We start from the raw sequence: 14,826 nt of genomic DNA on the forward strand, positions 1-14,826 counted from the left end.
TAGAGAGAACATTTTCAGAGCGAGTAAAGTGAGTTTTCCATCGGCCTCTCACTTTGTTTCACTCAACGCTGGCGGAGCGTTACGGCGAAACGACGTGACATGTTTATATAAAGGTTTTATGACCGTGTTTAGCGGAGTTACCGCTCTATTTTTTTTTTTTTTTTTGCTGTCGTGTGTGTGTGTTACTCTGCAGAGAGCAGCTGCACCGAGACAAGAGAGCGAAAACGTACAGCTAATAATAATAATAATAATAATATTTTTTGATTTGTCTCGGAGAGAAATGCCGTGCTTTTTCATCGTTTTTTTTTTTTTTTTTCAATCTGAATTGCGTTGCACGGTCCGCAGCGATTGTCAAGCGCTTGGTTGCTCTCCTTTTCCGTCCGACTGTCAGGGCACAGAAATGGCGTCATCCCTCCGCCGTGCTGTCGGTGCAGACGGTCGGAGGCAGCAGAGCACCGCGAGGCTCTCCGCGAGCGTCACACCGGAGCACGGTATCCGTGTTTTCTGCGCGGAGCCACGGCGGGGAGACTGGGAGTCATACCCCCCCTCCCTTCCCCTTCTTCCACGGTGGTGTTCTCCGAGAGCCGAGTCCGGCCGACCGACGACCGACAGCGGGTGTTACATAAACGCCTCTCTGGACACTCTCTCCGCCCGCCTGCCTGCCTGCCTGCCCGCCCGCCGCGGCTCACTTTCTGAATGTGACTCGGAGCGCTCACACCGACTCACACACACCCATCTCTGGTTCTCCCCAAACAGACCATTATAGGCAGTGGCTCATACATCAGGATGTTTAAAAAAAAAAAAAAAAAAAAAAAAAGCGAAAGCGATGTTATTCCACCCCGAGTTATTATTTATTTATTTATTTATTTTCCCCCACCGGTGTAGCAATAAGAAGTGATGTCATCATAACACAATCGTGTGTGTGTGTGTGTGTGTGTGTGTATTGTTGTGAAGTTGACCAGCCTCTGTAAATGCCTAACAGCCTCTCCATCCTCCCTTTTGCAGCCTCGGATTCCTTACACTGGTCACCTAGAGGACTTGCAGAGAGATGAAGGTATGTCCATTCATTCATTTTTATTTATTTATTATGTTTTGTGTGTGTTTTGTTCACGCATTTTGGTGTTAGAATTGCCATCGGTTTGATTTTTGCAGCTTAAAAACAGATGCCTCTCATGTCAGTACTACAAATGGTGATTAAATGTGCTTTTTGTTGTTTTGTGTGGATGGATAAGCCCGGGTTTATATTTCATAAACTGTCCAATAGACCAGACCTGAGTGATCTCTTTGTTTTTTAATTTGCCTCATATTCGGCGTTAGTCGGCTTTTCAAGTTCTGCTTCGTCTTTCTGCTGTCATTGAACTGTACGCCGGACAGAGGCTCTGAGTTGGATTATACAGTAAATGAGCTGTGGAGCGTTCTAAGCAATTAAAAAGTAACTCTGTTTACGCAGCTTTATTCTGTTTGGAGAGCAGTCACCACTGTCATTGGCTTGGGGGGTCTGGGGGGGGGGGGGGGTGTAGTTCTTGTACTTTTGTAGTTTTAAGCGTCGCTGTGCTGGTATTTATTTGTAACTAAAATGTCAGTTTGCTACGGGGAATCTGTCCCCGGTTGTCGCATCGTGCCTGACCAGCGTCTGTGTTTTTAATTTGCCACTTGTCGCTTCAAAGGAGAGAAATTCAGGCACGGGTCGGACTTTAACCGACCAATAGCGACCAGAAGTTTACTTTACTCTGACCTGCTCTTTCCGCTTCGGAAAACATATGAATGTGCTGCAAGTGCTTGGATAGAAATAGTAGTTTTAATCCAACGTGAATGAAGAATTTACGAGTCCATCTGCAAGTCTCAGTACGTATTTTTCTGACCCTTATCTATTGTTGTTGAACTTGTGAAAGCATCCCATAAGAGTACATGCTGTTGGTTCTTCTCACTTTTGATGCATTTAACTCCTTGGGGGGGGAAAAGATTTTCACAATTTGACTTGCTGATGAGAGAAAGTTTACCTGGATGCGATTTCTGGTTGATTGCTGCGTCTCTAGACGAAGCAGCTGATAACGGCTTGCGGTGTTGTTTCTGTTGTTTCTGTTTTTGTACTTGCTGTAAGCTTTTATTCTCCCCTGCCACCCAGTAACAGACGGGTGAAGGCTGAACCACAGTCTTCTTTCCCATGTAAAATAAAAAAGTTATTCAGAGGCAAAACAATAACAAAACAACGGTCTGTTTCCAAAACCTGTCAGGTTCCCGTGCGTAAAAGACGCGACCTGCTAGTAACGCTGACTCGTTCTACGGTACGCGTGACGGTCATGACAGATGCTGTGTCATGGGATCCCTGTCGCCATTGTAGAAAAGTTTAAACAAGGATCATCTTTGCTGTTTAAGTTAGTGTTTTAAAGAGAGGTGTTACCTCCACTAAATCATTGTCCATCTAGATTACATTGTTAAAGTTTTTTTTTTTCTTTCTAATAACTACTATGGTGTTGTTCCCACTTTGACATTTAGGTTTAGTGTGGCAGAATGTCTTGTTTCTGTCGCACTCTTGAGTTTTCTGGTTGTACTGATGTCAGAGGAGGAGGACTCACCGTTTCACTGTGTTTACTCAGGATTTTGCTTTGTGATTCCCAGCCTTTTTAAATCTGCCGCACACTCTTGTTTAACTCTGTGTGCTGTAGTAGTAGCCATACTACTCTTTTGTTAGAGCAACATCTGTCTCAAATGTGCTAGATGTTTTTTGGTCAGGCTTTTGTATCATTTTGTTATCGATTAAATCTTTGCCATATCTGTAATAAGAGCACAGTGAAAGCTGCATATGCATGCAGCGTTTGTCTTAAAATGAACGTTCTGTAACAAATCTGAGGGCCATTTTTTATTATAAATCTGTGTAAGATGTTCGAGTTGTGATTAGTTTGGGTAAATTGTTGCATATGAAACATTTTTTAAACTTTTAAATTAATAGTCTTGTTTGCAATTTAAAAAATTAACATTGTTTTTTGTTTTTTTCCTCCAGTCAGCTACTTCTTAACGCTCTATAACAGTGCTTTGCAAAAGTATTTTCATACGTCTTTGACTTGTTTACACGTTGTTACAGTACAACAACATTCTTCAGTGTATTTTAATGGTTATATTTGACAGAGCAAAAAGTCGGATGGGTTGGTAGGAAGCTGGATAGAGCTAAGTCCAGGGCAGAAGTCAGAGCTAAAATGGAACGGTTCGCTTCAAAGGATATTCGTGTCTTGGAACGGCCTAGTCAAAGTCCAGACCAAGATACAGCTTAGAAGCTGTGGCAGAACTTGAAGATCAAAGATGTTCTCCATCCAATGTGATGGGGCTTGAGCTGTTTTGCTAAGAGGAGATACCACTGATTTCAGTCTCTATAAGTTAGTATTCTCTATATTTATGTTTCTCTTTTGTTTTCTGTATTGTTTTGGTTTTTATCTTTGAGCCTTGCAACAAAATTTCGCTCAAATGTGCAATGATGTGAATATGCAGTTGAATGATAACAGTCTGTCTATGTCATGTGCAAAGCTAAATGAGACTTTTAATTTCAGTAAAATATGGTTGTACAGGCTGACTTAGCATTATTTCGTCCCCTTTACTCACACGGCAAATAAAACACACTAAAGCTTCTGGTTGTAAAGGTGACAAATTGTAAAAAGAAGAAATAGGAATACTTTTACAAGGGACTGTAACCACATTTCTTTATGATGTGGGGGGGCGGGCACTTTTAGTGGAGTTACTCATGCTTTAGCTGCTATAGGGATAGTTAACAGCATGTGGTGCTGTGGTAATATGCTACATAATCATGTGGTTGGAGAGGGCCTTCAGCAGGTCAGAGGCAGTAGTCTCCTTTGGCGTCTCCCCCGGTAAGAAATGTCTTTGTTAAATGTATACAAATCAGCTTTTAAGTGTGTAATATATTACATTTGGACCTAAATAGTATCGTATAGAGTTTAAAATCCATACTTTGGGATGTGAAGATAAAGTTTCTAGTAGGGTTGGACGATAAATTGATTTAATTGCTTAATTCGGATTTGTAATTTATGAACATTTCATTTTTGGAAAATCTGAATTTTTATTTATTTATTTGTTTATTATTAATTTTTGATTGTTCTAGTTTTTTGCCAATTTACTCCTTTGAGCTTCCATGGAACTTTGTGCTATATCTGTCCCAAAAGGGGAAATTGATTTGGTAATGGCAAGCAATGTTGAAAAAACATAGTCAAAATACTTTTTTTCTTTTTATCCTTAAGAGGCACTTTAATTTATTAATTTACCTATTTTTTTTCAGTTAGTTTAATGTTACACAAGTGAAGCCTGTTCTTAGATGTATACTCAAAACTAGCTTATCGTGTAATACCACCAGCGCCAAACATGGCAGGGCCGGCATCTTGTTTTCTTAAGCATGTTTCACGGCTTGTGTTTAGTTGCACCTTGAATTTGGGTCAGACGAGATGCCTGAAATAAAGCAAGTTTTTAAAAATAATTTGTGATTTTCAAATGTAAGGGAGCAAAAAAAAAACGCTAATCGGATTTAGTATAATAAAATTAACGCCCATCCCTAGTTTCTAGTCTGTCTGTACCATCAATGTTGCACAATATATTTTCAATATAAAGTTGAAATAATCAGTAAACTTCACTGATGTTGTCACTGATACTAAAATTTGGTTCCGTTTTCAAAATTAATTTATGTACCATATTTTTTGGACTTTAAGTAACGTCATTCGAAAAAAATGTCATAAGGAGAAAAAAAACATATACAAGTCATACCGGACTATACACGTTTATTTGGACATTTATTTTACTCAATCCGAGACTAAAAACTGACATTTACTAATTAAAACTAATAAACTAATTTATGAAATTACACAGCTGCATCCACAACCTTCTGAATATCATGGAACATACCTGGGAAGATGAATGGGGTAAATTAGCAACTCCAACCAGCAATGTTTTACCCAGCGTAACGGCCCATTACGCTGACGGTGACCGTGAGCGTAACGGTGCTACGTGCTAAGCTAACACTACGACACGGATGGTTCAGAGCAACACAAAGCTCACGTGCATCAGCGAAGTTGTAACCAGCCTAGACAACAGACCTGTAAACTAGCGCTAGCTGGGATTAGCTTCACAGAGAGCCCAATAACTGGGTTCTGTCGTGGTCTGGGTCCTTCGAGCTGCGACACGCAATGCTCTGCTGCGTAAATGCAGACTGAAACAACGAATCTACACACAAACATGTGTTCAGCCGTTGTTGTCTATAAATCAATGTTTCAATACATTTTAAGTGGTACAGGAGCAGCATAGTTTTCACAAGCATAGCGAGCCCTCTTGTGGCTACAGACGGTAATGTTTACTCCTTGGTTCATGCTGGTCAATATGAATTATCGTTTAAATTTTGATATATAGGTCACACCTGAATATAAGTCGCAGGATCAGCCAAACTGTGAAAAAAGTGTGACTAGTCCAAAAAATCAGTAGGCACTTTAAAAATCTGCATAATTCCTTTTATTTATTTATTTATTTATTTATTTTACTTTATGTTTTAAAAAGTGGTTGTTTGGTTGGACAAACAAGTTGGTAAAGAGCAAAAAGAAATTGTCTTTAATTTGTCCTGGAGAAGGCAAATTACATTTCTGTTTTCCTTACCCCAAATGTCTGCAACAAGTGCCAAACTAAAGGCATTTTAAGGTGTTATTATCATTCATCCCTGAGCTTGGAGCTGCCATGGCATTGCCAAGGTAACTCCCGCTGAAGCACCGGTCTCTGGGACTGTGGTCATTCTGGTTTGCACAAAGACGTGATTCACAGCAGGATTATTGTATGTGTGAGCCCGGCTGGCGAGGGAGCTTAATTCTTTCCTGTGTGCCCCTTACATGTCCCTTTGTTCAGGCTGTTTGCTGGGGAACAATGTAATGGATTAAACACTATTGCTTAGTGTTTTAGTAACGCGCAGATCCTAAATGTTTAAAACATGCAGATCTTAAGCATGAATAAAATCAGTGCGTCGGGATGCTGCAAATGAAAATGAGTCATTATGTAATGGTCTTTATTAGACTGCTACATTTGAGTTTAATGTGACTCTGCTTCCTTCACTTTAACCCGAGGCCTGGACTACAAAGCGGGATTCTAGGCTTGCTACTGTTACTTTCAAAGCAAACGGAGGGCTTGCAGTTTCACTAAGCTGATAACCAAACCTTCTTTGGAGCACATTACGTTTCAGCATGTGAGATAACAGGCGTAAAGTGCTTTAATGGAACCGTGGAAAAGACAGACACTTGAACAGGGACTCTGTTCTCACTTCTGCTTTTCTCACGACTTTAACTGTTGACTTTTTGAGAAGCAACCCTCAGTGATGTCTGATCCAAAGGGAACCCTTCCTGACCTAAAACCAGAAACTGATCACTCTAAGTCGTAACCTTCTTGACTTTTAGGTTCCTCTTAATGCCTGAGTAGTCTGTGTGAAGATTTAGAGTCACACTGGCTCTGACTTCTAATTTTTGAGGACTACTAACAGATTCAGACTCATCCATGTAAGCTTTATTGGACTACAGCAAATTAAATGCAGCAAAAATTAAACATGAAAACAAAAATGTGCAGCAGGTTCTTTAATGGAGCTAGTAGTTTTTAATCAAAACTGTCTAACATTTGAACATATTTTTTACTAAACTTAAAGCAAAAGTGAACAAAAACATTCTGATTGGTGGTGTGTTTACAGATTAAAAAAACTGCATGTTTTCAGTTTTGAAGCATTTAATGAACAGATAAAACCAATTTTCTTGCATTTGACCTAATTAATCGGCCAATTAAATGGTGTCTCAATGAAACATCACCAAATTATGACCATGCCTAAAAAGTCACAACAATTCCACTGCACAATAACTCCATGTCAAATTACTCTTCAAAAGAATCCATCTGATGATCAGACAGGACAGCTTTTTTTTAACTTTGGTCAAAGGTCGTCTCAGTTGTATGCTTTAAAGATGAACACGATGCTAAAAAGAACAAACTTAGGTGGTAACTTTAATTGACGATACCTATGTTTACATGCGCAAAAGTCCTTGATTGGATTGAAATGTGTTCGGATTGAACCAAAAAAGAAAAAAAATCACAATACATCATTGATATGGCCACGAAATCAATGAATCCGATCATTTTTACCTGCACCATGCTTTATTCAAAATAAAAGTACCGTGACATGCGCAGAGCCCTCAAATTACCCTAAAAACCACAGAAGAAGAAGAACTTGTATTTCCGCCGGTGCCGAAGAAACAGACGTTTTTCTAATGTTATTGAACAGTCATAAACAAACAATTACACATGCAAACGAACGCAGAAGTGTGTTCGTTCTGTATTTTCTGAGCAGCCGACAACGGACCCACGGCGGGTTCTAAGAACGGCTGAGACGTTTCTGCACGCGCTAACAAAGCTACGGGCTTAGCAGCACATGCTGTTTGTCTTCCTGCGTTACAAGTTGACCGACATGGGGCACGACACACATGTTGCCGCCGGGGCAGATCGCTTTAATCCCAATGACATGACCGCAGCATGAGTTTAGACGGACCCTGTTTGGATTAACAATCGGCATAAACCCTATATATAATTTTATTTTGATGGAGCTTAATCCGATCACAATATCTGATTAGCTTGTTTATGACACGTTTGTTATCCCAATCGGCCCATTATTCTGATTCCTTATGTCCATGTAAACGTGGCTGATGTTCTCTCCATGTCCAGATTATGGCTGCAGTTTAATATATATATATATATATATATATATATATATATATATATATATATATATATATTAGTATGTTTTCCAACAAGATAATTTTTTCATGAATCTCTCTTTGCCTTTACCAATCGTACCACGCTGTGCATTGGTTTGGTTGTGAGAAACCTATTTACTGGCTGATATTGATATGCATGTAGCAGCGCGGTTGCTTTCTAATTACTCACAGACTTTAGCTGTTTTCCTGGCTTTCTGTACGTTTTGCGTATCTTTTTATTCACGTGTTCAATATTGATTCCCTGTACTGTTCTATTTCATTAAACATGCTTTTGTTTTTGGAGTAATTTGTTTTTATAGCTCTCTGTTGTGTGCTACTGGGGTTGTTAGAAATGCACTTGCAGAGAAAAAAGGTCAACGCCTCAAATACTTGTCTTTCCGACTGTGTGTGGCTAATACAGGCACAGCCATAAAGCAGGGATTGGGTTTCGTTTCAAATATGTTGCCTGAAAGTTGGAAGCATCCAGGGCCAGCCCTCAAGGAATCCCTCGAGCTGGAGTCGGTCCCTTAAGAGTGAGGATACAGCTGCACCGTCTTGTGTTCCAGCTTTAACCTTTAACCGGTGGCCATGAAGCATCTTTTTTTTTTGCTAGCTTTAACAATAAAGCGCTGCTGTCATTCATACTGTCCAAGAGTTGCTCTATAGGCACCGGCTTATATTCAGCCGTGGTGATGGTTGTCAAACCTTTCACCACTTGACGGTTTTTATGGAGCAGAAACTTTGCAGCTGCAAGTGTCACCTCAACATGTTTTGGGTTTGCTGAGCTCTGAGCTTCTGTAAAACTTTTTTATTTACTGCAGATTGGTGTCTTTCTATGCCGGCCGCACGTGTGTTTTGTCCCATTTGTATGTTGGATCAAGCACACGGTCCTGGAGCGTCTCCCACATCACATCAGCAGCATTAGATGAACGTCACCAGGGCTCCTTTGGACTCCTTGCAGCATAGTAGCTGAGGAGGTTGTGGCTTATAGAAGATGGTGTTTTTTTTTTTTCTGTGTGTGACAAAATCACAAAAGAGAACAGAGAGGTATTTTTATACCTCTCATAGATGAAGGAGGTTTCCTCCCTTGTGCTTAGCCGCCCTGAATTGTTGTTTTTCCTCTGTCTTTTGAGGAGGATTCGTTGTCAATTAGCACTAGTAGAAGCGATAAAACTTAAAAAAATGTTTCTCCGCAGACAGCTGGAGGCTTAAAAAGCAGCCTTGGCAATCTGTGCAATGACTGGAATTTTCTTTCATGGTTTTTCCTGAATGCGGGGAGGCGGGGTATTTAGGAGCAGAAACAAACTGTCCTCTGTTGTTGTTGTTGGCATACGGGAGCATGACAAATGTAACTCGGGCCTCAGAAGACAGACTGTTATTAGTCCCTCATTGTTGGGCCGTGTAGGTTTGGCCACACAGCTGGCGGGGTAACCCGAGCCGCCCTCAGCGACGGCGGCTGAAAAACCGATGGTATTAAAGAGAAATTATTAGCGGCAGCACGGCAGCAGTGGATTGGCAGAAGAGCTGGTGGAGCGGGTTGCCGGGTCACGTGAAGCTGGTGTTGGGCGTGGACTGCGAGCTCTGAGGCCCGTCTTCACCAAAAGGGTCTTGGTTTGTTGCTCTGAGAGGAGAAACTGAAGTTCGGCGGCGTCCGTTCCTCAAACCCGCCTGTCTGAATCCCAGAAACACGTACAAGAAGAGCGATTTCTCCACGAGAACTGTAATTAATTAATTAGGCTTTCGAGGTTGAGGTCATGAATCGTTTTAGCAGACGGCAGATGTGATGCCACGCTGCTCGTGTGGGAGCAGTTGCTGTAAAAACTTTGTTTCACTATTTCTGAACTAAGGCAAAAACGATAAGAGTTAGCATTTTTGAACGTCCACTACTCACATTAGCAACTAGCAGGATTAGGGCCGGACGATAAGTCAATAACAATATATATCGATCAATAGACGTGTGGTGCGATAGAAACAAAAGGGGCCAATAAAAAGTTCAGTGGATCGTTTGCATTCTGGCCAGAGTCATGTAGGTTAATGTTACAGTCATTACATCTGATTACAGTCACAATGCAGGCTCAGGACTTTGGTAGAAATTTGATTAAATAAAGGTTTGAGTTTCAAGTCAGTGTTGTTTATCTAAAAATAGGCCATGAAGCACTTAAAATATACTGCTCAAGAAAATAAAGGGAACGCTAAAATAATCCATCCTAGATCTGAATGAATTAAATATTTTTATTAAATGCTTTGCTCTTTACATAGTTGAATGAGCTGACAACAAAATCACACAAAAAATATCAATGGAAATCATGTTTATTAACCCATGGAGGTCTGGATTTGGAGCCACACTCCAAATGAAAGTGGAAAAACTAGGGCTGAACAATTAATCGCATTTTCAATATAATCGAGATTTAAAAAAAACGCAATTTCCAAATCGCAGAGGTCTGCAATTTTTGGCTATGTAACAATTAGTGAATCAGACACGTCCTTTAGGTGTTGGTAAAATGTTTAAAGTGGGTTTGCCTCCACATGGAAGTGAAGACAGTTGCAGCATTGAGATAATCTAATTTTATTACTTGTTTTAGAGTTTATATAATCATACATAGCATTAAGTACAGGTCAATCAGTTTAATACATAGACTTGCTTGTTGGTTGGACTTTATGTTCAACAAGGATTGATGTCCCAATCAACTAAAAGCTGTTCTCTTGAATACTATTCTGATCAATAAAAACATTAAAAGTTCTTGTTTTAAATAGTCCCTGTTTACAAACATCTTTATTTAGAGGCCATTTTTGTTGCTTGTGGTTAATGCAGAGAAAATTCAAAATTGCAATTTGTGTTGAAATATATTGTAGGCAGAACGCAATCATTTCTGCTCTGAGTTTAGATGCTGTGGGTCTTTTAGCAACTAATCCACACGGCATGGAAACAAATTGATTTGTTGTTTGTATATGTTTAAAAAGACATGATAAATTAAACTGGAAAAAAAATCGCATTAAATCGCAATATTAAGAAAAAAAAATCACAATTAGATAATTTTCCAAAATCGTTCAGCCCTAGGAAAAACACACTACAGGCGGATCCAACTTAGATGTAATGTCCTTAAAAAAGTCAAATGGGGCCCAGCAGCGTGTGTGACCTCCATGTTCCTGTATGGCCTCCCTACAACGCCTGGGCAGCTCCTGATGAGGCGGAGGATGGTCTGGACCTAATTGCCTGTAGGTTCCACCTGGTGTCTATTCCATTTACACAACATCAGGTGAAACTGATTGTCAGTCAGTGCTGCTTCTCAAGTTCTCAAATGGACAGTTTGATTTCACAGAAGTGGGATTGGGATGGAGTTACATTTAAGTTTAAGTGTTCCCTTTTTTTTTCTTTGAGCAGTATATATAATTTGAACTTTTTGATAATTGTCTGTCGAGCAATACGATTTCTAATTTATCAATATGCTTTTTTTTACTATGTTGTTCTGCCTTAAGCATGATTAGCTTAGTTAGCGTATCAAGAAGTCTTCCGTTACTCAAAGTAATGTCCACAAGGCAGGTGCAGGTTGACTTCCTGTGGCTGATTGTTCCGTTTTGCACCCAGAAACGGTGGGCACAAAACGACATAAACTGCAAAAAGTACAAAGTGGTGAGCGTGTGAAATAACCAGTGTCTGCTAAAGTCTAGCTCCTCTGTTGAGGAAGAGCAGAAAGCGTGCCGCCTTAGCAGTTTCCTTACAAATGGCTTCATTTAAAACTCCTACCTGACGCTGAAATAGCCGGTGTTGAGTCTTTTTTCTTTAGCTGATAACTTCACACTAGCAAACCTGCCTGCTAGAGCTTAAGGATGGCGTGTGTTCACAGACTGGAGCAGATATGATTTTTCAGTTTCCATCTGGCCTGTCGCTAATGGGGGCCAATCAAGTCGAAAATTGTCGGATTCTGGTCACCAGGCGGTGGGGCTGTGTGATTTTTGCCAAAAATCTAAATTGTGATTTATTTATTTCAACCATAATTGCTATTATGATTTTAATTTTGACTTCTCTGCATTAACCACAAGCAACAAAAATATAGATAAAGATGTTTGTAAACAAACATTAATCAGGATTGTTTTTATTAATCAGAATATTCTTATTCGAGAGAATATATTTTAATTGAGTTGGACATCAATCCTTGTTGAACATAAAGTGTAGGCTACAAACAAGTCTATGTATTAAACAGAATGACCGCCGCTTAGTGCTTTGGTGCAATTCCTGAAAGTTTCTGGTAAAAAAGTATTGGTTAAATAAACCGTAAAACAAATAATAAAATGAGATTATCTCACTGCTGCAACTGTCCAAACCCACTTTAAACATGTTACTGATACATAAAGGACGCGTCTGATCCATTAATTGTTACATAGCCAAAAATTGCAGACCGCTGAGATATGGAAATTGTGTTGTTGTTTTTTTGAAATTGCGCTTTATATTGCAAATGCGATTAATCGTGCAGCCCTACCAGGCGGTCCCCTCTGTGCATCTCCGTTTTTTGGTTTTTTTTACAGTTTCTGTAGCTGTTTGGGGACTGATGTTGTCGTAAAAAATGCTCCGTATAGCTTGCAAGGCGTGCATGTTGTATGAGTTGTCTGAGCTCTTACATTATTTTGAACTAGTGAGTGAAAATTACAAAAACAACATTACAGCAAAAATGCACTGCGTGGGTGATCATAAAGGCCTCTCTCCGACACGAGATGTGCACTGCATTTATTAGATGGATGAAGCCATTAATATTACATTTCTTTTATGTCAGAAGGACAGAATTGTTTTTTTTTTGTTTTGTTGTTTCTACAACAAGATGAAATATGTTAAGTTCTGCATTTTGAGTCGACTAAACATCCTTGGAAATAGTTTTTATGGGAAGATATATTGCAGCAGACAGCTAAACACTCTCTTTTGTAATGCATCTGCTGGGATATGAAGCATGACATCTGTTTTTATGAACCACTCAATTCTACTTAATTGGCTGGCAGTAACTAAAAGTCCTGTCCGATTTACTGAGCATGACGGGGGAAAAAGACAGGAATAAATCCTTATGTCTCTCTGGGAAAACCTCAGTTATTTATCATCCACTTAGTGAATATTCAGATTAGGAATGTATCTTTAATATTTGGGTTATCTTACATTGTCTTTTTTTTTCTAGTTTAAGCAATTGTCAAGACCAAACCTTTATCTAGAGTAAAGTTTGGCAAAGAGTACTTGCAGTTTAAACAAGTACATCTAATAGCTGCTATAAATAGCTACACTGCAAAAACGGAACTAAAAATAAGTAACATTTTCTTGAATTGAGTGTATTTGTCCTTGATTTGAGCAGGTAAATAAGATTATCTGCCAATGGAATGAGTATTTCGACCCCTAAAATAAGATATTTAGATATTCTGCCCTCTAAACGAGACTATGGAGATGAGTTGTTACTATTTTAAGTGCAAAAATCTCATTCTATTGGAAAATCATAGTATTTACCTGCCTAAATCAAGGACAGATACACTCATTTCAAGAAAATTTTACTTATTTTTAGTTCCATTTTTTGCAGTGTATAAAAGATGCAAAGTAAGGACAAAGGGTTGAGCAGAATAAATTAACACAACATAGACTTTAAGACTTTTTTTTGTGCTGCTTTACCTTTAAGTTTTGCACTCTCGCTGTGTAATGTCAGATGAGGTCCCAAGTGTTAACAATAAGCCAAGTTTCTTATTTATTCACTTATCTGAGCATTAAAGCTTGAAAAAATCACAACCTACAGACTGGGTTGTAAAGCTCGTGTACCAGGTGATCTTTTTTTCACCACAAAACAGACAAAGGTAATAACATAAAAAGCTATCTGTTTCATATCCGATTCTAATACATTATTTCTAAGGGTAAGTTTGAAAAAAAAAGGCTTTTTCTTTCATTGCACATAAAGCCTCTTGCTCATTGTTTTGATTGTGGGAAACGATGCTGAAAGAACACTGCTGCTCGTGTTCTCACTAAAACCAGGAAGATAGAGCACACCGACCCGGTTCTGAAGTCCTTCCACTGGCTCCCTGTAGCTCAGAGAATAGACTTTAAAATACTCCTGTTAGTTTATAAATCACTGAACCGCTTAGCACCAAAATACATTAAAGACCTGTTGCTGTATCAACAGATCTCCTGGTTCTGGTCTACTCTGCATGCAGGTACATTCCTTTTTAAAATTAAAACTTTACAGCAAACCAAGGCTGATTGTGAGTCTATATGTTGTGGAGATCTCGTCAGTGTCACAGTTAATGGCTAAAACCATTTCACTCAACGCAACAGTTACCATTTGACAGCAAAAAAAAAAAGATTGTGACCACATGTGAGCTGTCGATATCCCTAAATTTGTAAATTCACGACCCAATTATGCATGGCAGAGGCAACATCTGGTGTGAGCGATTAGTCACTTTTAATTGCTCTTTGTGCTGCTAATCGCTGGTGTAGTTGCAGCTTCATGATGGGAACTGTTCTGTTGTTTGCTGCCTCTTCAAGTATTTCTGTTTGCTTCTTGTAAAGCACGCAGAAATGAAAGAACAATCTTTGTCTTAGCAGCAGCTTGTGATATAGACATTTTCCGAGAGCAGCTTGTCTGCAGCGAGGCTCTTCATTTCAGCTTGTAGTAAATGAAACTCTGCTGATGTTGGGAAATTTTATAGACTGCCTCTTAGTTTACTTTTTTCTATTGTTGATAGTAATAATTTCTTTAATAATTCATATGTATTATTAGGGTTGGACGGTAATTCAATAACTATATATATATATATATATATATATATATATATATATATATATATATATATATATATATATATATATATATATATATATATATATATATATATATATATATATATATAAATAAAAAGGATAAATGAAAAGTTCAATAGAATATAACAGTTGTCCTTCCTTTTGCATTCTAACCTATAATGTAGGTTAATATTACAGTTATTACATCCTCCCAACCAATCACAAACACAAGCAGACCCATTAAACGCTCGGTCACTAAGCTTAAAGAGTTCAAAGAGCACATGTATCTTTTTTTCTTTTTAAAAAACT

General features: G+C 38.9%; 1 protein-coding gene across 4 annotated transcripts in view; it reads left to right on the forward strand.

The window, feature by feature from the left end:
* The window catches only part of arid4b (AT-rich interaction domain 4B), a 63,450-nt gene that overhangs the window by 1,277 nt on the left and 47,347 nt on the right, over positions 1-14,826 (forward strand). For all 4 annotated transcript variants that reach the window (XM_012853558.3, XM_036126023.1, XM_012853559.3 and 1 more), the window contains exon 2: positions 1,006-1,054. In XM_012853558.3, the coding sequence (XP_012709012.2) occupies positions 1,049-1,054 (6 nt within the window). In that variant the 5' untranslated portion in view covers positions 1,006-1,048. The remainder of the gene's footprint in view (positions 1-1,005; positions 1,055-14,826) is intronic.

Source organism: Fundulus heteroclitus, chromosome 22 (assembly GCF_011125445.2).
Source record: "Fundulus heteroclitus isolate FHET01 chromosome 22, MU-UCD_Fhet_4.1, whole genome shotgun sequence".
Classification (NCBI taxonomy): domain Eukaryota; kingdom Metazoa; phylum Chordata; class Actinopteri; order Cyprinodontiformes; family Fundulidae; genus Fundulus; species Fundulus heteroclitus.